The sequence below is a fragment of the Rhea americana genome, unplaced genomic scaffold, assembly GCF_003343005.1.
Source record: "Rhea americana isolate MKP2758 unplaced genomic scaffold, rheAme1 scaffold_0, whole genome shotgun sequence".
In the NCBI taxonomy this organism is placed as follows: Eukaryota; Metazoa; Chordata; class Aves; order Rheiformes; family Rheidae; genus Rhea; species Rhea americana.
Window position 1 is genome coordinate 19365473 of NW_028185037.1, and position 26109 is coordinate 19391581.

The 26109-nt window shown below is 38.9% G+C and overlaps 1 protein-coding gene across 1 annotated transcript in view; it reads right to left on the bottom strand.

Moving 5' to 3' along the window:
* Positions 1 to 26109, bottom strand: part of FAM135B (family with sequence similarity 135 member B) — a 139015-nt gene that overhangs the window by 41386 nt on the left and 71520 nt on the right. Inside the window, exons 4-6 of the mRNA XM_085326032.1 lie at positions 23605 to 23675; positions 21700 to 21873; positions 11950 to 12076 (exon numbers count right to left, since the gene is read on the bottom strand). Of these exons, the coding sequence (XP_085182158.1) occupies positions 11950 to 12076; positions 21700 to 21873; positions 23605 to 23675 (372 nt within the window). The remainder of the gene's footprint in view (positions 1 to 11949; positions 12077 to 21699; positions 21874 to 23604; positions 23676 to 26109) is intronic.

Sequence of the window (26109 nt, forward strand, 5' to 3'; positions counted from 1 at the left end):
GGGCAGAAATTGAAGCACAGGAAGTTACTTCTGACCGTGAGGGGGAATTTCTTCCCTGTGAGAGTGACGGAGCACTGGACCAGGTTGCCCAGAGAGGTTGTGGAGTCTCCTTCTSTGGAGATCTTCAAGGCCTGCCTGGATTCAACCCTGTCTAACATGCTTTAGGTGACCCACTGAGCAGGGAGGTTGGACTAGATGATCTCCAGAGGTCCCTTCCAACCTTACTCATTCTGYGATTCTGTGAATACACAGCAGCAAGCTGTGTTAGAGGAATGGATCTGAGCTAAAAGATGAGCTCATTTGTGCTACTTAATGACTTTGTATCAACATTATCCATAGCCTGAACAGAGGAAAARAGAGCTCACAGTTGGTGAGTATGGGTACTGGCGATGAAGCAGATAGGGATCCTGATCTACAGGAAAGGAAAAATTTGATGAAGAGATGAGATTGAAGTCCCACACTGGAAGATAAATAATAAGAATTAGGAGGAGATGGATTGCTGGATTACTGCAAGAGAGAATGTTCTGCATCTATTCCTCCCTTTTAACAACTGGCATCAGACTGACCAGCAGAAATAGCATTTGCTTCTTAGGTAACATTGAGATGAGTGTTTGAAACTGCTGCAGAAGAAAAGATTCAAAGAMAAAGACTGGGATCCTCCTGTTCAAAGACAGGAATATGTTAAGAACCAGGCAGGACMAGAGTGCAGAAAGGATACTAAAAAGACTATTGTAAATTTGATCCYATTCATATGAGATGATAAACGTCCTCAAATCCCTTTCATTTCTGTTTCAAAATTTTGCAGGAATTGCTAGTTTGACACTCTCACAAGAAAAATCAGCATTCAAGCATCATGCAGTAGAAAACAAGAGATTTCCCTTTCTTAGGGAACCTGGAATKCAAAGAAGCAGAATAAAAAATGACAGGAAGAATAGGATGCCAGAACATCACAGCATTTGTCTATACTGCCTATCAAGCTGAAGGCCTGAGCATTTGCTCTCATCTAGAGTGATAAATCCTGCCTATGAACAAGACCTTTATGAATTGCACCTCATGYTTTTCATACTGCTTCACTTTGGGAAGATCACTTTGAATTCTAATCCTCTCCTCCTTCTCCCACCGCCTCGTCCTCTGATATGGCTTTTATAATCACTGTTATCTGAAGATAGTTTCCCAGGGGCTCATTTTGTTATGTGATCATACAGGATCTCAAAGGAGAGACGGGAGATGGATCCAACCACGCACACTCAAATTATTTACTTGCCCAGAATTCAGTAAAGGGATCTTCATAATCAGAACAGTGGCTGCATGCTGGCTCATTAACTTTGTCTCCTCAAATRGAGAAAACACAAGAACAATCATAACACTACTTTTGGTCTTTTCCTAAACTTGGTAAATATAAACATTAGCACCACTGCCAAACAATTACTGAAGAGGAATATTTAGTTGTCATTTTGCAGTGACAAATTACTTCAACCTTTATGGGTTCATTTTTCAAATAGTCTGACTTTTTGTTACTAAGGTAGATTTTTTTGTTGTTGTTTTATTGTTTCTTTCAGTCTATTACACAYGGCCACACTTCTGCCAAGCAGAGGTCCTATGAGTCATAAACAAGTGGGAAGCAATCATGTCTCTATTGATAGTATTATTATTTTTTATTATCATTATTTGCAAATGTTCTTGCATATCTTCCTCTTTCTACTTGGTTCAGGATCAACTTCTCAGTTTTCACTAAAGATGTGGGCAAGACAAGCTGTCTTGTACAGGCTCTGTAAAACTGCATCAGAACAGAAGTCCAAGAAGAAGCAAGACTTGTGTTTTGCTACTGATAATAGTCAAGTATCAAATACTCATTGAAGAAACAGATGTAATAAAACAAAAGAAAACTCGCACCTAAAACCTGACAGACATGCCTTCAGGCTAGGTGATCTTCAAAATGCTAAAATGCTGACTTATACCACAGCCCCCAGAGTTCATGTCCTTTCTGAACAGGTACGGTAGTTAAATTGTCAGTGTTGACATTTTTCAAAACTGTGGCAAACCTCTACTGAGCTCCTCTACAAGCACCTTCYGGCAATGAGTTCTACTAGCTAGTGCACGGTCTATAAAATTGGGGGAAAAAATCTTTTTATTAGTTCTAAATATGCTATTTTTCAGCTTAATTGAATTTTGTCCATTCTTGTATTACAAAAAATGAGGAACAGAAGGTCTCTTGCAAGATCCTGCTCCAAGTTTTGTTGTAAAACCAAATAAAGCAGATCAATTTCCATTCCTTTCCCAGCTATTTTGCTGAAGATAATTTTATGGCTCAAACAGTTCCAACATTCAGATAATTTCAGAAGAGTTTTCAGAGTGACCCAATGAGAGCTATAGGATTTTTCTCATAGTTATGTGTCAAAATCTGTTCTTTCTGGAGTGTTATTTTATTTCTACCATTCTCTCTCAAAGAGAATCATTTACAGCTCTGGCTCTAAATGGCACCTTCCTTCTTGTAAATAATTAGTCTGCATGAAAAATGCTCTGCTTTAGCCTAGGTGCAGTATGGCTGGTCTTTATTTTCTTTGACACAAGAGAGCATAGCTCATGTGCTTTTGCTGCCAAGAAACATGTCCACGCCTGGAGCTGTCATTGTGCTGCATTGCTGAAGTCTTCACTTACGACACTCTCAGGCAATGAATCATTTATGGCTTTTTGACATGCATGCAAACATGTATCAAACTGCAAAACCAATTATAAAACAATATATAGGCCTTTTTCTTACTTCAGAACACTGTAATTTCTATTTTAACACTGATACAGCAGTAATGGCTAATCAGAAACTTTCCTGGGTGTGTTACTTTAAAGAAAATTACATTAATTTGCTTCAATTTACTGCAAGGTAACAGGGAACTTCTGAATAGCTAGAGCTGTATAAATTTGCATAAGCATTCCATTTTCACAGGCTCATTTTTCTAGCCCAGTAGATACCTACTGTGTTATGCATACTGCATACACCAGCCCTGAGGTAATTTACACTCAAAGACAATCAAATTTCATAAGCCATGAGTAGCTTACCATTTATTCTAAAGGCCATCATTTTACGTTTTTAAATAAAATATTTCTAATGAGTTTAGCAGAAGAGAAAAAGGAGTAGGACTGATGGCTCTGGAAAATCAAACACTATTTATTTACCAGAAAAGCACAATATGTAGAGCAGAAACAATGTTTTACCACCCCCAGGAACATGACTCAATTCTGTTTTGGAAAAACTCCTCTAAAAGTGATGAGAAATAAATTGAGAGTCCTACTTCGGCCTTCACCCTTGCTTCTGATCAGCCAACTCTACGGCCACCCATGTCAAATAAAGCTTATTCCAAAAGAGACCTTGCAGATTGCTTCAAGGCCTGACATAAAGCTGAAAATTGACAATGACTTTTAGGTTGGGTCATCAGAGAGCAGACATACAATGCATCAACTCACCACATGGCCTCCTCTTGCACATAAAAGAGTGTGGGAAATTTTGGGGGACATCATGACAAGGAACAAAGGCAGGAGCAGGCTGCTGGTCTTACTTATCTTACTAGAAGCCAGGGGCTGCGGACAATGACAACGCTCCTTCATACTGCATGACCCCTCCAGCTACCCTGGGATCATACAGTGACTGAGCACACAAACAGTATAAATATACAAGGTTTGTTTTCAAATACCATGCTGTGAAATTTGGGATGGCAGAGAAAAATGCTATTGTAAAATTAGACTGACTGGAAGCGTTATTTCTCAAAGCTTATGCCATTCACACAAGTAGTGTAGCTCACATGCAAACTGGCTGCATCTGGCTTACCCTAGATAAGCTTTTAGGCCCAAATTCTCACCTGGATAGGCATATTTCTTGCTGTCTGAATACTTACACATGTTTATGAGTTATGCAAAGAGCTGGAACTCAGAGGTTTTTTAAAAATGTGCCTAGTCACAACATACTACACTTGCACATCCTTCTTATTCCACTAACCTCAATACTCTGCTTATCTTACCCCAGTTGCACTTGTCAGATCTAAAGAATCTACCATGAAAGAATGGTCTTTATTTTCATCTCATTTCAGACTGATTGTTATCCAGAAGTTGAAAACTTTTTCTGTAACCAGTTAAATAGAGGAAGTTAGGAAATATTGTTAGATGCTAGTTCCCCTTCCTTTTGCAACCCCTCCTGCCAAACTAGGAAATTAGCATTTGCAAGATACACGAGGAGGCTAGAGCCAGGCATCATGGTGTCAGATGGCATTATGGTGGAAAGCATACGCTTGAAATGCAAATCTAGCAAAACACAACGACAATTCTAWCTGAAACAGCAGCAAAAGACAGTCTTTTGAAATATCAGGAATAGTAGGTGTAACATAGTCCAAGTCACATTTCTAAATACATCTGACAGCTGCATTCACTTCTCCTAGCTTTTGTCATCCAGACATATAGCGTAAAAAAGTGACCAATGTTCTCTCTAAAGCCTGCTTGATTCAAGCTGGCTATTTAACTTCTGTGCAGGCAAATACTCCTGTTCCTAGGACTTCTCAGATTGGAAAAAAGCAAATAAATAAATAAATAAATAAATAAATAAAAGTAAGAACACTGAGCTAAATAGGGTAGACTAAAACACATTTTTTTCCCTGATTTCAGGGCTTTTACTCAAAATTGCCGTCCACGCTCCCTTGAAGCACTACCCAGTTCTAACCAACAATTGCTTTTTTTTTTTTGCTATACATCAAGATATTCCAGCACAGACTTTAAATATGTGACTAAGTCCAATAAGCTTCAGAAGAATTTATTTTTATACTGAAGGGCTTCTTATATTTTCCTTATCATGTTCATGAAACTTCAAAAATACTTTATGTATATTGACTAAACCTTTCACTACTGACATTCACCTCTGACTGGTAAGACTTTTGAGAATCACAATGTATTGACCCATCTCTGGTTTCTTAGCTCATTTTTCTTTTCTGTTAGTGAGGCTGTTAAAACTTATCASACCCTTGGAGAACTTGTGAAATCATTGAAGTGTGGACAGTCGTTTGTACACGAGCTGATATGACAGAGACTGCATTTCTGAGTATTACTTTCAAGCACTGCATCAAAACTTGTAMTTCACATTTACTGACTCTGGTTCTTGGGTAGCTTTGATTGGCATGGTGGCTTTGAATAGAGATACAAGCTCTTGCTGTCACATAAAGATTTGTTTCCACAAAACAAGACAAAGTGGTAGGAAAAACAGGGATTCTCTTTTCTCATTCCCCAGTCCCCAAGCTGCTGTCTGGGACACTTGCCAACAGCAGAGTTAGTTTCCAGATGATGGATCTCAACTGTGCTGTTGGCATCTGTGCTCCCGTTGGAAAGGCCATCAGCTCAGAAGCCGTGGGAGATGATTAGGTCTCCTTTCAAAAACTCTCTTACCACCAGTCAATGGGAATTACTGTAGTGTTCTTGAGGGCATATAAGGATAATTTTTCAACAAAGTATAACCAGGAAAAAAAATRCTAAGAAAAAAAAAGACGAATCATGGACCACTATATTAAAAGGTAGGGAGCAACCAAGTCCACTGTCCAAAGTGAAGAGTAGAAAGGCTGTTTCCGCTGTCTGTGCACTCTGCTTACAGGCAGAAAAAGAAACAAGCATTTGTTCAAATCCTCCTTCTATCAGCTTCCTTAAAATCAATGCTGAAATCTGCAGATAGGCAAAGATTTAATTGGAAGAATGTCAGTCAAATGAATGATAGTACAAGACACATAATGGATTTCAGCCCTAAAATGAGAAATTATGGTGAYGGGAGCCAAAGAAGTTCTTAAGTGTATAATTTTAATGGTAGTTCTGAAAGAGAAGTAAATTTTCCAYGCTGAGTTTGCCTTTTAACCACCCTACTCAGAACTCTTGTAAATTAGCTACACGAAATTTTATTTTGGTTGTACAAATCTAGGTGTGATTGACTCTTTTAMAGTGTGATGCAAAGAAATAGATTTTCAAAGAGAATTCAGTAGTCTGATTCTTCAATACATAAGCATTGTAGAACAGTAGCAAAAAGCAGACATGAAAAATTGGACTTCTTATGCAGACTCCACCGAGTTTCAGAAAGGAACCAATTAGTTCAACCTGAATGATTCATAAGGATTTTCTCTGGGAGAGGAGTCCATCACCATCCTGCTCTGTACAAGAGTCTCACAGGAATCTTCAGGTGATTTCATAACATTTGCACTGGACACTCCGGGTGAGAGTATTGCATTTTTTTCAACATCATATTTTAGGTTTAATCTCAATTTAACCCTAGTTTTGAACTCTACCATCACGTGGATCGTTGCTTTCTTTATTCTGCCTGTGCCAGGTCAAAACATAAGAGCCACAGAAAAGAAATGTGCCAATTGTTAAAGAATACTAATGCCACATTAATAGTTACTATGTTTTCTGCTACATCAAGGAAATCATTTACAGTTCTTTGCAAAGATCAGCCATCTTCAGGCAATTGAAAATTAAAGACTTCATCAGTTACTACCAAAAATGATGCCCTGTACACATTGATTAAATATATTTGTCAATGTATCTGAGAAAGAATATTGGTATTGGCTCTCCTAACATTTCAGAATAATTATGTGTTGGACATCTACTGGGATCCCAATCAGAAATAATAACAATTACCACGAGCAATATATATTCCTTTAAAACCACCCACTGCAAATGCATGCTAACAGATAAAATATGTACTTTACATACCAGATTCACATCAAAGTGGAGAAGTCTGAGACCAAAAATAAAACTATCTAAATGTAAAATTAACACTCAGGGCTGGAAATTCTGATGTAAACTACACTTCTGCAGTTTGAATTGGTTGCATGAAGCATATCCAAAGCAAAGCTACACTAGATATTTTAAATATTCAAGTTTTGCATCAGTAAAATAAAAATCTTATCTATGCCTTAGGTTTATAAATGATCAGACYGTTTCTAAAATATATCTCTCGAAACATATTTAATTAAAAAAAAATCTGACATATCAGCTTCCTTTTTATGCAGCAGGAAGGAATCCCTATTAAACTCTCTGCTAGTCTCAAAGGGGAAAAAGGAGAAAAATATACAGCACCTTTTCTTTTAAAAGGAAACTGCTGAGTTTTAGTCTTTTGCCAAGTTTTAGTCCTTTAGCAAAACTAACACCTTCCTTCCATTTGCCTACCCTCTTTTCTTCCCCTTCCCTTCCCTTCCCTCTCTACTTCCCCTTCCCCTTCCCTCTCTTCTTCCCCTTCTTTTTGTCCCCTTCCTTTTCCTCTGTCTTTCTCTTTCTCTCTTTCTCATATTTTCTTGTTTTTTGGAGTCAAGACATACCAGATGCCCTGAGAAAAGGAACACTGAAATTAAAATTGAAAGACAGTAGTTGAGCAGATGAATATAAAAARGAAAAACAGGAATCTCCAAAGTAACATTCCTATGTCTGAGGGGGATTGAAGCTTGTAGCTACGTAGTCCTCTTCTCCCAGCCACACGGGGCCCGCAGGGCGTACAAGAACTTGCATGGTGGCTCTTACACAAGCTGTTCTCTGGCACTCAACTAGCTTTAACGAAGAGCTGAAAAAGTGATGTATTATGGGAAAGTACAGCCCCAAAAACCTCAACTAYGGAAAAGAACAGAAGAATAAAGCACAAACGTCTCTTAGGTGACACGGTAATGTGAGTTTGAATCACATTTTGGGTGTTAGGCTGAAATAGCTTCRGTTTGTCACATGTTGCTGAAAAGCTTAAAAAGTTAACTTAAAAAGAAAACTTAAAAAATATCTACATGAAAGAACTCCTTTATGCATTTTTGTACGAAAGACACTCCTAGCCGTCATATTAAACCATGCTTAAACTTTAAGTCTATTGTGATAGTTACATGAATGCTAAAAGAGAGAACACTTCTTATCAAGCACTAGTGCCTTATTAATAGGAAACCATACAACTAATGAGTTTGATTAGTTAGAAGTCATTTTTTCTTCAGTGCAACCCTTAAACAAATGAAAATAAGATTCCTGTGAGTACATCTTATTAATAACTTGCAGTATGTCATTGACTCAACTTAATTATAGCACAGCAGGCATATGATATACAATATTACAGAAAACATTAAAATAGCCTGAAAACAGYGAGTACAGAAGAGTCTATGGTACAGAACAACGCATATAACCTCAAAGGTCTGCATGCCAATTTAGTACTACATTTTGCAAAGAGCCTTTTCTGTGTGTTTCATTCTAAATGCAGGATCTCTTTATATTTCTCAGTACCCAGCTTTCATGGCTGCTGTGATCYTCTGAAAGCTTGAGCCACTGCTACATGCAAAGATGGATCTTGTGACATATGAAACACTTTATTGAACCTCCTTACAGCAAAAAGAAGTTTACCAGTCTCTATAGGGAATTCACATGCTCATGAGGGAAATCAGCCACATGTAGCTCAAAGGTCTCTTTTATCCAGATCTCCCAAGCCTGCAGTAGATATGACCATATTTTGTCCATACTACTAACTTATATTCCATATGAATGTAGATTATAAGGTGAAGAGAACTTGGGAAAGTATTAGTACATTTTCTTATTCTTCATACTGTTTTCTATTGTTTTTTAGGTTATAAAAACAACTTCCTTCATGTTATCTGACAAGAAAAGGTACTAATCAATAAGAAATAGCTATGATGTCTTTATCTTTCCTTGAAATGAAAAGCGCAGCATAGCAGAGAAGTAAAATCGCTTTGTCCTGCAGTGTATACTGCTTTAAGAAACCTCTTCTATATAGCTAGATTGAAAATATTAGGGAAGGAGAGAGGGAAGAAATAAGGAAAGGAGAAAAGGAAGATCCCTGCTTGCTGAGTAGGTGGCTGGGAAAAGAATGGAAGGCATAAGAAAAGTCCACCAATGCTTTAATAGCAGGATAGACTATTATAAAAACTCTGCTAAGCTGAGAAATGAGGAAACTGTCAGCAGTGCTAAGAAGTCACTTGGGGAAAGCTAAGGAAACTGGACATGTGTAGGCCAAAGCTGATGACATTTAATTAGTTTCTGCCTTGAGAAGCCAGAAATGCAGAACAAGGAGCCTACAAGATCTATCACTAAGCAGTGGCACCTCAGCAGGCCAAAACCAGAWGATGAGCATAGTAAGCGGCAAGAGAAGCTGATGATTGATATAAACTTTATTTAGAAGTGAAGGCAGTCACTTGCATTTTCAGGAAGAAGAAAAGCAAATTGAGTGCATAAATTAGCTGAGGACTTCCACAGTAATTTAATGGGCCTATTAAGCTTGCTACACAAGCTTGCTAACTGAAGAAGCAAAAGGGGATGTATGACCTAGGGATGATATGTCAATGTAAAAGTTTTCTTCTTCATATTCAAGACATGTCTGGAAGATGAGACCTTATGGTATTAACATCAGATTTTAGTGCTGTTTTGGCTTTCCTGACAGCTTAACACTGCTGTAAGACTAACCACTACTCTGCTGAAGCTACATGTTTGAATCTTGTTGGAATAGTGTCCASTGTGTATGTAACACTAGCAAGCACATTTTATTTTGTGACCATGTTTCTGTTTATTCTTCATGACTTCAGAGAATCTGTGCTGAACCTATGAATTTGATCAAGTCAATAAGTGTCTCAGATATAGCGAACTGATATAAACCCATTGCAAGGGGCAGGGGGGAAATTAAGTTATGTAGATCCTAGACTTGAGAAAGAGGGATGTAATGGGAAAAAAATCAGAATTTTTAACAATTACCYGTTTCCACTCAAATGGAAATATTCRGGAAAAATAGTCTGGCTGCAACTGGAAGACAAGCAGTCCTTTTCCACTCACCCACAATAGAGAAAACTCAACTAGTACAAAACTTCAGCAGAAAAAGAAAGGAGACAAACAAGTAGAAACATATAGGAGCAAAGGAATTGAAAGAGCTAAAGCTCACAGAGAAAGAGGAAATGTTCGTGATTTCTCTAATAAAATTAGAGGATAACTTTGGTGAGAGTGAAACGATACAATAAACACATAGAAAAGAGTGAGCTGGAGAAAGTAGGAAGTGACTGGCCTTGGCATGCCTGAATGCACTGGCAAAACTCAGAGAGTTTCAAGAGGGGTGTGCAGATGCTGAACTCAGGTGTTTGTAGTAGAATAAACCAATGTGCARCTCTTGTTCTTCTGGTTAGAGTCTCATCTTTTACAATCAAAGATGATTAAGCTTAGGCATTTATTTGAAAATTTCATGTGTTGGTTACATTAACTGTTATGTGCCTGCAGAAGCTAAAGAAACAGGTAACATATCTGCAGAGGTAGAAATACAGAGACACTGTCATTTTTCCCAGGATTACATGGGACTGGTATTATGTCTACCTCCACAGTAGTTCCTTTCCTAGCTCAAGTTGGTATTTCTTCACATTAAGCCAATGGAAATAGTCATCATTCATTATCATGCATCATGGAAACCATGTGGAAAAGGGCCATCACAATCTGTTAAATTAAAATACTCAGATCAAGAACAGATATCAATAYAGGTTTCCAAAGCTGAGTAAATGCACATTTGACCACATGGAGGTAGTGTGTCCAATATTACATTTCTAACTGTTTGGTGTGTGACATTCTGATGACCTGCAGTATAACAGAGTGCTAAAGCAGGTTCATGAAAGAGTGCTTTCACTTTGATATTTAATAGGTCACCTGCTAGGATAATAATTATACTAACATTTTAAAAAACAATAGCCTCTCATCAAACAAGAACAGTCAACAAGTATGGGTAGAAAATAATGTTTGCAGCTGAGGAAAACATGTGGGAAGGAAATCAGGTTTCTTAGTCAACATCAGACTAAGACAAAAGTCCATGAGGAGTGAAGGAAAAAAATGTGAAAGGAGAGCCAGGTATTACAATTATCTTTGTAGAATAGAGACTTGCCCAGAGGATAATGAAGAGCAGGGAYCACTCTCCAAAGAAGTCTTTCTTTCTTTCGTGATATGCAGAGTGATATAGAGATTAGTTTCCTAAGATAAACACTTAAATTAGTTATTTAAATTAATATGATGTCAAGCAAGGAGACAGAGAATGAAGTCAGTTTGCTCACCAACAGCACACAAGAACCCAATGGTCAGGTCAATAGCCTCAGGCCAAGCATTCTGTCACAATCTAAGTTAATTCCCTAATAATTGCTCTGCATCAGTCTCCCTAGACCAGCGTATTTTTAATATTTACATAAAACTGAACAGCTTCAAAAGGAAAGGTTGAGAAAAGCTGAGGGTAGCATGTTAACTGGGATCCTTCAATYAGTCCTTCATCCTATCTTGATAATTCCAGTATTTTGAGTTGAGTTTCTAGATCTCAGAAAATAATTTTGACAAAAAACACTTCAAAGCTAGTATTTTCCTTAAAAAAAAAATCAGTATTTTCCAAGCAAACACTTTTGTACTAAAAACTGCATAACAAGCTCTGCTTATCACCTGAAGTAAGTAGTAGGATCAAAGGCTTGCACAAACTGCGGGACCTGCCCTGAGTAAGGCAATGTGCATAAAACTCTTTCACCAACATGCGCAATACTCATTCCTCACTGGTCCAGGCACAGTCCTGTTTAGGTTTCCTTCTTGCCGCCAACTTTGACCTACTGCTAATTACAACATCCTTTATAACAGCTCATCTTCTTCGGTGGGTGGATAATTAACTTTACCCTRCAGCAAACCCTGGTTGGATGAATCCCACTCTGAAAGTGTCGTTGGCAATCCAGGGACTGACTATCCATACACCCTGAACACTTTCCTAAGTAGATGGTATGGCTGAGGGCTGAAAACCCAGTAGTCGTGTATCCAGGTGTTAGGCAGTTCATATGTTTGAAGGGTTCTTCTTCAGCTAAATTTCCCATACTAGCAACATAATCCAGGGCACATTCCTKCTCAGATAATGCTGACACTCTGTGGGACCAAATTGACAAAAATGTCATTATTTGTCCTCCTTACCTCTGAAGAAGTGGGTTTGCAGTAGCCAGCACCAAACACGAGATTCTCTAAAGACATACTGGACTGGTCTGGTCCTGTCTCCAGGTTGCCTTTACCAAGCCATGATCCTCTCCCTGGACGAGCAAAACTAAAAGAAGGAAAAATAAGAAGAAAAATCATCAGAATAGTATTGTTACCAAAGCATCATTGCTGTCCRGAGTGCTATTTCCTTCCTTAACCAGATGTGTGAAGTTTTTTTTGATTTCAGGCTGACATCACAAATCAGCATGCCATATTTCTCATCCAAAATGGATAGTGTCCAGTACCTATTAGCTAAATGATGCAAATGCAGTTTTGTTCCCTGACATTCAGGCCAATGACTTGACTGTTACCTTTCATTTAAATCTTTCTCTGCTATCCTTTATATTTTTTTAAGAATAATATCTCAAAAGTACAATCTTTTCAYCTATCCACGTATATGTATGTATCCACTCCTACCCTCATCAGCTTGCATCTTAACTAATGCAGTATCTTTACCTCTGCTTTAACCATATCACCTTTTCTCTTTGAATTCYCCATAACCTACCTTTACTATCAAAATATTTCATAATTCATCACAATCTTTTATTACAGATTCAGTTCCCACTTCAGACTGGCCCATGACATCAGGCTCTACTGTCAAAAATAACAAGATTTCAGTCCAAAAACTGTATATCTTTTTGCTGGAGGTTCCCATTCATCAGGGTTGTGTACCTTGCTTCAGCAAGGCTTTTGGCACTGCCTCCCATAACATCCTCCTGCAGAAGCTCAGGAAGCATGGGTTAGACAAGTGGACAGTGAGGTGGATTGAGAACTGACTGAAACGCAGAGCTCAGAGGGTCGTCATCAGTGGCATGGAGTCCAGTTGGAGGCCTGTGGCTAGTGGCGTCCCCCAAGGATCAGTATTGGGTCCCATCCTGTTCAACTTCTTCGTCAATGACCTGGATGAGGGAATGGAGTGCATCCTCAGTAAGTCTGTGGAAGATACGAAGCTGGGAGGAGCGGCAGATATGCCAGAGGGCTGTGCTGCCATTCAGAGAGACCTGGACTGGCTGGAGAGCTGAGTGGAGAGGAACGTCATGAGGTTCAACAAGGGCAAGTGCAGAGTCCTGCACCTAGGGAAAAATAACCCTGTGCACCAGTACAAGCTGGGGGCTAGACCTTGTGGAGAGCAGCTCTGCAGAGAAGGACCTGGGAGTGCTGGTGGAGGACAATTTGAGCAACTGAGACAGCAATGTGCCCTTGTGGCCAAGAAGGCCAATGGTGTCCTAGGTTGCATTGGGAAGACTGTTGCCAGCAGGTTGAGGGGGTGATCCTGCCCCTCTCCTCAGCCCTGGTGAGACCTCATCTCGAGTACTGGGTCCAGTTCTGGGCTCCACAGCACAAGAGAGACATGGAGCTACTGGAGAGAGTCCAGTGTAGGGCTACAAAGATGATCAGAGGGCTGGAGCACCTGCCCTATGAGGAACGACTGCGAGAGCTGGGCCTCTTCAGCCTGGGGAAGAGAAGCCTGAGGGGGGATCTGATCAGTATGTACAAGTACCTGAAGGGAGGGTGTCAAGGGGATGGGACAAACTCTTTTCAGTTGTCCCATGTGACAGGACAAGAGTCAATGGGCAGAAACTGAAGCACAGGAAGTTCCTCCTGACCGTAAGGGGGAATTTCTTCCCTGTGAGAGTGACGGAGCCCTGGATCAGGTTGCCCAGAGAGGTTGTGGAGTCTCCTTCTGTGGAGATCTTCAAGGCCTGCCTGGATTCAACCCTGTCTAACATGCTCTAGGTGACCCTACTGAGCAGGGAGGTTGGACTAGATGATCTCCAGAGGTCCCTTCCAACCTTACTGATTCTGTGATTCTAGGGTGGTGTTCTCTCACATCCACGAGTGGGATGATGCAAAGTGAGTTTGCTGTTCTTCATATCCTTCCTCAAAGACTTGCCCGAGTTTAAGTTCCTTTTATGCTGAGGTCATTAACTCTCAGAGCTGGCCATTACGGTCTCAGTGTTATTTTCTGACTATATCAATTTATCTTCTGTCTTATAGCATGAACCTATTAGGAGTGGAACATTTTCTTTGGAGTTTATTCAGCATCAAGCACACTGGAGTCCTGATTCACAGCCAAGGCTCTTACTCTGGATAAATCTGACGAAATATCTACATCCAAGTTAATGATGCCTTTATAATCACTAGAGAGGAATAGGCATATCCATGGYGTGAGTCATCTCTTCCTGAAATAGTCATATAAAAACAAGTGAGATGAATTTCACCCTCAAAGTTCTTACTGTGGAATATAAAGGGATCCTAGAGTGAGTACCTCATAGACTGCTAAGGTGAGATAAATCCCACAGTTCGTTTCTGTGGTAGTATTCATTGTATATAAGCTGTTACGAAGTTGAGAGAGGGAAATCAGGCTACTTGTGAATAAAATGAGMGAAATTATTGAGTGTAAGTACTGATACAAGCAAACATAATTGGACTTAACAAGCAGATAGGCAAAGATAGAATTAAAAAAAAAACAAAAGAATTACAGAGGAAAGAAACACATTTGCTTTTCATAGTCAGCACAGAGGTAATACGAYAGAGATTAGTACTACAGTATTCAGACTGGAATTTCCACCCAAAAGCAGCTTATGCTCACCATCTAGGCATCCCAAAGCACCTCCCGCCCGGGAGTCCTGATCTCATGGAAGAGCAAAATCTTCCAAGCTGGGGGGCACAAAACCAATTTTAAAACCAGGAAGAATCAATGTGCACCGAGAAGGATCTTTCAGAGCTGCCAAAATTTTCCAGCCTGGGATCATTCCCCTGCACGGATGTGTGTCATGTGGCCCTGTCAGCCCCTATCAGCCATAATTCATGAGTCTTTACGGTTTACTCGATAGTTCAGGATGGACAAGAGTGCTGGCTGACATACAGCAGCACAGAACAAAAATAAGGATGCATACACAAGGAGTCAAGACAAAAAGGAGGAGTAGAAATACTTGTTATCGCCCGAATAACAGATGATGTTCTGATGTGCGGGGAAATTCAGTGGTGTGTGTGCAACATAATAAAATATCAAGCACAATGTCAAGCACAGTCAGAACTGGACCAGTGTCAGCAGGTTAACCATAAATACCTGTTTCCTTTCTACGACAAAACTGCTGTTTATTAGATATCAGCATTCAKATATTGACAAAGAGGACAACCCATAAGAAGACAACGTGGAATACCTCTGCATATGTCTAGCCTTGTTTGTGTCTGTATTAACTGATGCGATCCAAGAAATTTCCAGCTGGCTGCTTCTAAGCAGCAGGAAGTCTTTCTATGCGTTTCCCACATGCAACATTTAAGATACAAATAAATAAACAAACTACAGCAATTACAAAGAGCAAAGAGATAAACACCACTTTGAATAATTTCAGCTGTTATTGAATGATGTTGTCTGCCCTGGTCTGTTGGAAAGGCTCAAGGAGCAGAAATAAAAAATGATTGCTATGGTATCAGAAAGAGAGGCTTAAACAAATGTCCCCTGCACATGAAAAACTCCTCATTTGAATATCAGCGAAGCTTTCAAAGGCTTTAAGGGAGAAAAAAAGCACTTTTTAATGCTTTTTTTTTATTATTTATCTTTTGCTTTTACAGCAAGAAGGGATTTTAATCTGTTGGTTTTATGGAAATTGATTTCATATAGCGCTGTAAAACAAAAATCTTTTTTGGGGGAAATCTGCCAAAATGTCTGCTGAGGGCAAGTTTAATTGGAAAGCTTACAAATTGTTGAAGTTCCCCTAATGCTTTCCAAAGCACATAATACTTGAAGAAAAATTTTATTAGCAAAAGCAGGTTCATTTGCTACTTCACATTTCATTTTCTATATTTATTTTTCCAACTATTCCTGCCACCGCACTTTTTTGTATGAAACTTGAACTTTGGTTGTTTACATGACCATTTTTCCTATCTGTGTAATAGAATTGATTTAATATCAGCACTTAGACCCTCATTCTATATTTTAACTTTAGCTTTTATCTGGAAGCAGGGTAAAAAAAGTCAAAGGAGTGTATGTGCGTGTGTCAGAGAGAAGGACGTAGGTACATAGAATTATTAACATTTTTCAATGTAAAAACATTTTTTTGGCTTTTTGAACTGTTCTTTTGATGTTTTTCTTCCTAGCACAGGAAAGTGCTAGAGTAAAGTGGGGTGTGATAAATGTGGGGGGAGTTTTATGTTATAATCTGCAAGCTACTAGCAATCACAATTTAATAACTTTCTGATTTAGAGTTTATACTCATGTAATTATGCCCAGYAGTTATGGTTACCTATTTTTTTTTAATTTGTCTCTGTGCTCCTTTAATTTATACTTTTATACTTTAATTTATACATTTCACAATGTAGTATGTGCTGCACTTTTCTGTTTGCTTTGAGGCTTCTGATGGAGAACTGAATGTGACACCTTTTATTTCTCATACTGCATGAAATATTAATTAATCATTCCCTGGTTTTTACCTTCTGCAGACAATTCTTTAGCTTATACATGAGAAAACAGTTCCCTGACAAGGAGTGGATTGGCAATGATAAATGTTAGTTAGATGTTTTATTGAAGTAATTCAGAATAAATGCTTTAGGGCATTTTAATTAAATAAAATAGTCTTATTGAGACTGAAATGACCCAAAGTGAAATACACTTTTTTTTTCTTTTTTCATTCATTTTTTAAAAATAAAGTTTTTTTTTCTCCTTATAGGAAATGTAATCTCTTCAGAAACTGTAACTTTTATCAGAATGGGTGTAAAAAAATTCTTCAAATAGACTGAGGTCTGAATCTTACTTGGAAAAAAAAATGTGCATTATATGTAGCAGAGAAACTTACAAAACAAAACAAAACAAAAATATTAAAAAAACCCTTACATTTTTAATGATGAAACCAGAGAGTATTCTGACTGTCTCACAGGACTAGAAGCTCAGGAAACAAATTTGCATCCTATTTTGGCCAGACACATTCTATGGAAAAAACACTACGTCTTTGCACCTAGGTTCCTTATTCATAAAATATTACTTATTTCAGAAAGAGGAAAAATAGATATCTTAATAAATCCTTTGAAAGTAAAGATTTGCCAAGCTATGAGACACATCAGCATCCAACCCTCACATTGTGCACTGACAGCATCCTTTGCATTTCACCGGGAAATTCCTTCCACTTCCCACACATCTAGAAACATGTAACGCATAGCACACTGGTTTCCCTCACTATTTAAACTCAAAATATTAATATAGCTCTAGCAAATTACTGTTTGGCATGTGGCCACAGGATACACGTGTGATTTGCTGTTTGCTTTTGAGAAGAATACGTGGATATGTACWGGTTGGGCTACCCTAGCATGTGCATCTCTTTCACCTTCATTAAGGCTATATTCAGTGACTAAAAAAAAAAGGCTCTGAAATTCTTGGGTAAAACTGGTAAGAATTTCTACAACAATAACTGTCATAGGCATTTATCCCTAGATCCTAAAGTAAATCAGGATGGAATAGGGTTTGAAATCCCTAGTGATACTGAATGCTGGAAAACTGTTTGGTTCATTTGTCCTGAACTTACCCTTCATTGCTATAAAACTTGAAAATAGGCAAAGTCAAGTGGTTGTAGTTATTTAGAGATTCTTTAGAGATTCTTTTTACCCCTTAATGAAAGGTTGGTTCAGAAATAGATTTTTTTCTTATGTGATTTCTAAATCGGTAGCTCAGGGAATGACATATGAAAATAGACATTTATCATTGCATGTACATAACAAACAGGAATAAATGAATGAAAATTTAGATGAAGAAACACTCATTATTATACAAGTATTCCTAGAGAAAAAAAAWAGTATCTTTTAATAAACGAAGTTTAGAACCAATAACTCTTTACTGCAGAAGTTTTCCCTTTTCTTTCTGTATTTCTTGCTTATTTTGAATGTTCAGATTATTTTATTTGTAAATGAGATGGAGAGAGAAAAATAAGCCATGAACTTTGCACATCTGTGGCAGTTTCATCTCTAAGCTTCCCCTAAGCAGGTGCCAGTTACACTTATGATTGTAGAAAGATGATTGACCTGCAAAATCTGCACCCGGGTTCAGGTAGTACATGGCAGTACACTCAYCGGTTATGGTGCTTTTGAGGAACGGGGGGACGCCTGAGAATAAAAGGATTTAGGTGAGAAGAAAATACCCAACAAAAGCCCGAGTTGGCATGATTTCTCAGCGCAGTGCAGAGGAGCAGAATTAGGTCAGTGCTGAAGCCTTTAAATATCCTCCTGTGTCCTCTTGATTCTTTTTCCTCTTCCCAGAACAGACCAGCCGTACGGGATCGGAAAATTCAGCATCTGTGTCTTGTTTTTCCCACTCGCAAAATGTGCGTTTTACTTTTTCCCCCCCCATCTCAGATGCCACCACGATTTTTTTTCTATCATATAATGGATATGGACAAAGGAGAGCTTAATTTAAATAAATCAGAACCTCACAACCCACTTTGGTTTTCACTTAGACACAGCTCCCATTAAGTCAACRTGCATTCTGAGTAGGGCTACAACGTCTCCCCTACAGCGATCCTTGAGGCAGGTATAATTGCAAAGGAGAGGACAGAGAGTTGAGGAGAACCCAGAAAGCTGAGAAAATAAAACCCCCTTTTCGTGCAAATAAGAGAAATCAGATTTACCAGACACATGTAGGGAAGGAGCTTGCTTATTTATAACAATTTCGAGTTYTAAAACATTTTCAAATGAAATCCARGAGCTGCAGCAAGCTGCAGTATGATTGCAGACACTCTTGCAGTGCTTTTCCAATTGCATGAGCCAGATTCTGCACAATCCTTAGGTAAAATATGGATTTGGGAAGATCTCTCTTTACCGGCAGTAGCAGTCTAATGCTGAAACCTGTCTCTTAAATTTTGAGAAAGTTTTCAGGGGTAAAATGTATAAATCTTTTGAAGTCAATGGATGAATTTTCACTAGAAGATCCTACTGCCCCTGCAGTACAGGGAAATACATTATATACAACATTGCAGTTAGTACAGAAAATGATGTTTTGCCATTCAGTTACTTATTTCAGAGACTACTTACATGTTCTATTTCATCTTATAAGCACATACTTGCTCCTCTTGGGAAAGAGTAGTTTATAGAAGTAATGAAGCAGGTAAGCACCGTATTTCTTTGTGTGGTTTCAGAGTACCCCAGCCCCTGCTCCGCCTGCTCAGAAAAGTCCCTTTTGTAGCAGCATTTTGAAGGGATATGGCTGTGTAAGGAGCAGAAAGATGATGTGATGGAAGATGCTGGAGGACCCCACAGTGCTCCTGATCATCCCACAGCCGGACCAAATATGATGGCTGTGGAGATAACGGAGCTGCAGGTGAGCTGAAAGCAACTCTGCCTCATTTCTCTCCTGTCCAGGCTCCTTACTAAATGTATGAAACCACTAGCAGCTGCCATGAATGGTGACCCCGCTATAAAGAAAAAAAAAAAGGGAGTCGATAAATTACCACCCAGAATACAACAAAGGATCCCAGAAACATGAATTTTATCTACTACCTAATATTCTAACTTAGTGGAATATTTACTATATACCAGGTTAAAAGTAGGCAGCAAACTGTACTGTGTGCCACMGTGGCAACTGGTCTCAAAGATATCAGATAAGCTTTCACTTTTCAGGCAACAGATCTAGTGCTGGCAAGCCTTGCCTGGCAGGAGTTATTTGTGAGGGGAAAGACTGGAAAAAGTACTGCTGGTTTCCCCAGGGTTTCCGCTGCTTAAATACAGGCACAGGGGAAGGACTTTGGGGAAGAGGATATAATCTGCAAACAGAGAACTGTAAGGAAAGTTGAGTCCCTAGGGAATACGTAAGAAAGTGGTTGTGTTCCAAACAAAGTTGTTTTTCAGGGCATTTTCTGGACTGAAGTAAATTTCAATTTTACCTAAAATATAGTGCAATGTAGTATAGATATTTTTCAGAGAGTGTAAATAACRTACCTATCTTTTTCTAAATTTCAACCCCCCAAAAAAAGACTTTTTAGTCATTAGGTTCTATTGTGRTGCAAAAATATTTGCTTTTACAATTGAATCTTTTTTTTCTATATTCCCAATAAATACCAAATGATAAGTGCTAACAGGAAAGCCCTGAGCTGAGAGAAAAACAAATATGTTTTAGTGGGCTGGTTTTGTTTCAGAATGCTTGCCATCTTCTTCTAAATTACTGAYTTCACACTGATTTATATTTAGAGAATATATGATATAAAAACCTTAGAGTTTTAAATATTTATCAAGAAGAGGATAAATTCCAAGTGTCACACTTTAAAATGATTATTACTGGCTTAAGCAAATGAAACTCWGTATTGTGTTGTCAAAAATCTCCATTCCACTGCATTAAGTAAAAACACTATTCTTCATAAATGTCCAYAAAATCATATTTTAAAAGCTATAGTAATCTAACTATGGAACAGTTGCTCATCAGGCGATTTATGCTTAATAGCAAAAACAGCTCCCTGTAGCCCCATTCATAAGAGGATAACAAARCACTGAAAGCAGTAATTAAGCCTGATAACTATTGTTCTCCCATCCTTTTATATGGTGGAACAATGAGTAAATTATCTGAGTAAAACTCTCCAGTTAGAAGTAGTCTGTTAGAATCCAATTCATTATTAAAAAGTCAACACATAGCAGGAGTGAGATACAGCAGTTACCTGCACCTCCGCAGAGGAAGAAAAGACAGATCTGAATTGCTGTCGCCCYGATGCACCGATACAACCCCCATCACTGTCACAACGCACTGTCTGACAGTCTTAATTCACGTTATAGCCTCGCGTGCGCGCAGCGCCTTCACATCAATGAAGAACTGAAGCAAAGGTATACTAATTAAAAACAGGAAACCTAAGAAAAGAAGAGCGCCTAAGTCATCCTAACCTGGCACCGTGTGATAGAGGTCCGCTCTTTCTTTCTGAAATAGAGCGCTTTGCACAATATGTGGCAGACTCCGTAGTCTCCTGGTCACCTGGCGAGACGACGAGACCTCCCCAGAGTGAGGGAAGTTGAGCAACACTGAGCATTGCATTTTGCTTCAGGAGCCCAAGTTGCTCCCTCCCTTTCAGCACTCTTTATCTCGCACGTTGACAGCATCGGACACAAAGTAAATTGCCAGAAGGACCTTTGCTTCCCCTTGCCTGTTCTAAATATTRGAGGAAATTGACCTCTAGCCCTGTTTTATTTGAAGGAGTTCTGAATTATTTTCCTGTCGTTACGAATCAGATAACATAAATCACACCTAGACCCCGTGGCAGCTAGTATTATACAGCTGAACAGTTAAATGATGCTGCAAAGTAGAAATGCTACGGAGGCTTAACCAGTACTGACTCATGCATTCCTCCTTCCAGTCATGTTATATATTACACTAGTGCCCAGAGGCCACAGCCGAGATTACCATCCTAAATGCTTTACAAAAAAAACAGCAGAAAAAAAAATGCTAATGTTCTTAGAAGCCTTTAGACTGAAAAAGAAATGCAGCCAAGGAGGAAAAGGGAAAATTCGCTATCCTCTTTGCAGATTTTGGATCGAGCTCCAAGAGCCTTATCRAAGGTACGAACCTGTGCCAGAGACCGGTTTCAAACCCAGATTCCAGAATCCTATTCTAGGACCAAAATAACGGAAACTAAATCATCCTCTCTGCTTCTCTTATAAGATAAGCAAATGCATTCAGAAGAGGAATCTTCTCCGCCTATCAAGAGGCATTTCAGTGCCCTTTACCTGATCAGAGGCTGGTGTAATGCTACCAGTGACGCGTGCACCGTGACGGATATCACTGACAGGTGGAAATAGTCAAACATGACAGGAACATGGTGGTGCAAGCCTCTCCGGGGATGGAAGTGAAGACACAGTGTACGGCTGCTAATCACGGGGATCGCTGGAACATCTCTCAGCCTGGAAGAAAAAGAGATGTACAGGGGTTAGCGAAACCTTGATTTGTCACAGTCCAGAACATGTTACAGGCAGCGGTCTGGGAAATGGCTTGAGCTGAATTTTTATCACTTCCTGGTAACAGTCACAGCTTGAAGAATGTTTACACAACTGATGAGTATCTTTTAATTGTACCTGTTTCTAGCAGAAATGCAAATATTGTGAAGCTACTGTACAAAAGAGAAATAGATGCAATGCAACGTGGGATCTCCCCAGGTGACCGTGCTTGCTGCCCACCTGTGCACTAGTTCTGGAGATGATCAAGAGCTAATGAATAGCAGAAGGAAATGTAGTCAGCAAAGTGCTCTCAGCTAAGTTGAGTGTTAATAGCCAGGTTGGAACAGCAATTGTGATTTTAGTATAAGAACCATCTGCTYTTTTTCAGGCAATCTATGAGAGGCAGAAGTAGTTCAGTATCAGGGAACTGAAGTCTATTCAGGGTACCTTTCTAGATACGTGATCTGAAAAAAAACATTACAAAGGGCCAAAAAACCATCARATGAAGTAACTGCAAAGAAGCATTACAAGCAGGACTGACTCATCCTCTTTTCAGTAAAATAAAAACAAGGTTTATTTTTAAAGATTTATTATAAATTTTCCAGAATAATTTTGTCTAGTGTGTAAAGTGTAAATCGCAGTTGCCTACAAAGTGAAATAATGAGATGTAGACCTGAGGCTTTACACAATAACAYGTCTCCATCGAAAATCGTAAAACACTTCTAAAGAAGCATTATTTTACAGCATTATACTCCCAATACAAGCCAATTGTTTTGCAAAGCGAATAATATCTATGACAAGATGGTTGAGTAGAGTGCATGATGAGATGGATGAGTAGTCACAAGTGTTTCAGTGAGATCTGTGGAACATGATTATGTAAATATCATCAGTATTTTTTAAAAWCAGGAATTTGAATAATCATTCAGATGACAATAGAAATTAAATGTACATGTTAGACCATAATTTTATAATGTTTTTTTCCTCCCTTCCTGACCCATCTACAGCACAGTTAATCTCTCTCTGGGAGAAAAGAGTTTCACTTCATGCATATTGAAGATAAAGGAAATGTACCCCTTGAAATCTCTTAAGGTGCTTTATGGATATGAATAAAATCACGTAGGGACAGTCTTGGCATGAAACCCGCTCAGATGATTTCTCTGCAGGCACTCCATAAATGTTGCTGAAGCTTTTTTTCTCAGAGTTGAGCAAGATGGAATAAGATCATTTTCTGGTACCTCTTAGGAAGAGATCAAAGTCAACTGAAAGACTTCTTTTTCCTGAAATATTGAGATAGCTTTGGTCCTTATACAGGACCAAAGCACTTAGCATGTTCATGCACCCATAGTCAGCCAGAACACCCTTAATTGCTTCCTGGGAGAAATGTATTCCTGAACCACAGYCTCTGCTCACACAGTCAGTGATGATGTTCCCTTTGACTTTAATAGCAGCAGAGATGAACAGGAGGCAGCAACTTTGAAAATCCCACACTTAAAGCAGAAAAACATTGTTGCCTAAAAAGCRGAGTAGTAGATACCCACTTCAACCACAAAGAGGAGAAACAGAAAAGCTTGTACGCTAAGGCAGAGGGAAGGCATATCAAACTATCCTTTCTCCAAAGGACTCTCTCACTTCATCAAAGTCATCTACCCAATAGGACAAATCCCTGCATTATCAATCGAGCTCTAAAACARCACTTACTGTTGTTCACTATCAGTAAAGTGCAGGTCCAACTTGAGCTGAAAATCTGCCTCGCTCAGTGCGTCTTCCACCTACAAAAGAAGAGAAAGGCAAGATTACCTTCATAAGTTGCCCCTCACAGCATTCAAGGCAGAGCTAAATAGTTTTACCTCATGAGAGCAAAGGTAAAAATATGTAGCAWCAGCAACAACTCTGGCAGAGTAGCAGAAATGAGCAAATGAAATCGCAAGTTGAGATCATTGCCAAGGGAGTCAGAGGGACCCACAGCAGCTAGAGGTGCTATCTGCCACCAGGAGTCCTGCTGTGTCGAAAAGTCACTCCAGATGAGAGTAACCTGAGTGCRCAGAGCACTGGGTTTCTTGGGTGTTTGCACAGTAAAAGTCTCCAGGCAGTGGAGTATTTCACAAGCTCAGCTCCATCACTGAAACAGTGTTCATCTGAATTATCTTATCAGCTGAAGGAGAACAAGGACCAGGTTGTCTTCTATGTCCAGAAAACACTATGCATCCTGCTGGCTCTCTACTACTAACTCAAGGTTTGAAGATTACCGTTTAAAATATTCGGAAATGAAACAGTTCATTCAGACAATTGCAGATCTCATCATTAGCTCTTTAGCTTATTTCTCAGCAAGATGAGGTTTTTCTACCTCACAGACACTCTTTAAGTCTCTTCACAGACTCATGGAGAAAGTTTGTCATTGATTTATACCTAGACAATTTCCTTGGCAAAACATGAAGGTTTTTGTTATTGTTTTAAATGAAAGCTTCAGTTAACAAAAATTTAGGTGTTCATTTTGTTGGTGCTGAGCATGTTTATACACAGTAGGACTCAGCTCACTGACCACTCCATAGATATCACATGTCATCATAAGCTTATTCACTGATACCTTCATCTAATATATCCCGCTACCGAGATTACCTTTTATTGCCAAAAAAAATTTTTAATTGGATTTTCTGAGACTGTACATGAAGTGAGTTGTCAGTTGGTTTCATTCACCCAGCAAAGAATATACTCGATAACACACCTCCYACCTTGGCACAATTAAAGCTACTGTAATCTTCTGAAATAAATAAATTAGAATGAAGATTAACCTGCCCAGAACTGTCTGTTTCACTCTTCTTAAACYTCTTTTCTTCCCCACAATGTAGGGTTAGTAGGATAAAGCTATTTATATTTCTAACAAGTTAACTGAAATGTGAACAGGAAATTATTAATTTTATCAGCAAAATAGTCCTGTTTCATTGTACAGGCATATTTTTCCTGCGAATAGACAAATGCGCTGCGTGGGTACCTTCAGGGTAGAGATGTAGAGATGTGCAACAATACAGGTGGAGATTGGGAACTGTTCACCTGGGAACCAGAGACACTTCTTTTTACTCATCATTAAAGAAAAGTGAAATATCTAGGTCCCGTCTCTTGTCAGGGAAGAGGAACAAATGCCTGTGTGCAGTGAGCTGACATATCCGAAAGCACACACCTAAAACAGGCCAGGCCAACTGATCTCTGTGCCTGTTTCTTCTGAATGACAATAGATGGAGCCTGGACAAATGTCTTGGTTCAGATATAGCTGAATTTTAGATGATTTAAGTTTGGCAAGTTAAATTCTACTTTCTCCAGCTGATTAGCACCTTAGCAATAGACTTCACAAGAGAAAGGCATTGAAGACAATGCCAAAGGCATCTAGCCYGCTATGACAGGTATGATTCATAAAATATATAATATAAAACATGTTTAGGTATATTTTCAAAGATGAAACTATATCTARATGTGTCTTTTTTTATGGAAGCAAGGAAATTTACAGTCAAGGATTTATTGTACTTTGTCATAGYATGCAAAAACATAAAATTTAGACCCTTCCAAAGTAATATGGTATTTCTTTTAACATGATCACAAGCACTGAGATGTGAGGAGAAAAATCCAAGCTCTGTTTGTTGAAAATGTACTTTCTCTTCTGTATTTGTCTGGAAACATCTGGAAGTATTTCTCTCTCTCAAAAAAAAAAGACTTTTTCCTTTTCCCTTTTTATTGAGTTGTTGTCACTAAAAATCACGGTTGCTGGCAGTGGCAAAACAAATAATCATTACTGAAGCTGCAGGCTGAATTTAAACTAGAAATTCAACAGAAGTATGATGCTTCAGATGAAGCAAACCTCATCCACTGACAGAGGAGATGAAATTTGGGGGCTGAGCTTGGGTAGTTTTGAGCATCTGCAAGTGTCACTGAAATCAGCCTGAGCTTAAGCAAGTTCCATAGCTTCAGAGCCAGATGGCTAGTGACACCAGCACAAAACACCTTGAGGCAATGAGCATAAGTTTTGCTTAGTATATTGGAGGTGTAAGTACTAAGGTAAATGAAAACTAAAAGGTGGTTCAAAAATCACTGGACCCTCCTTGAGCAAATAGAGACGCAAACATCAGGAGTCTTCTGCATCGCTCAAGTATCTACATCTCTTTTCTCCAGGAGAACACACGAGCTCAAAGGTTATCCATCTGTCAGACATGACAG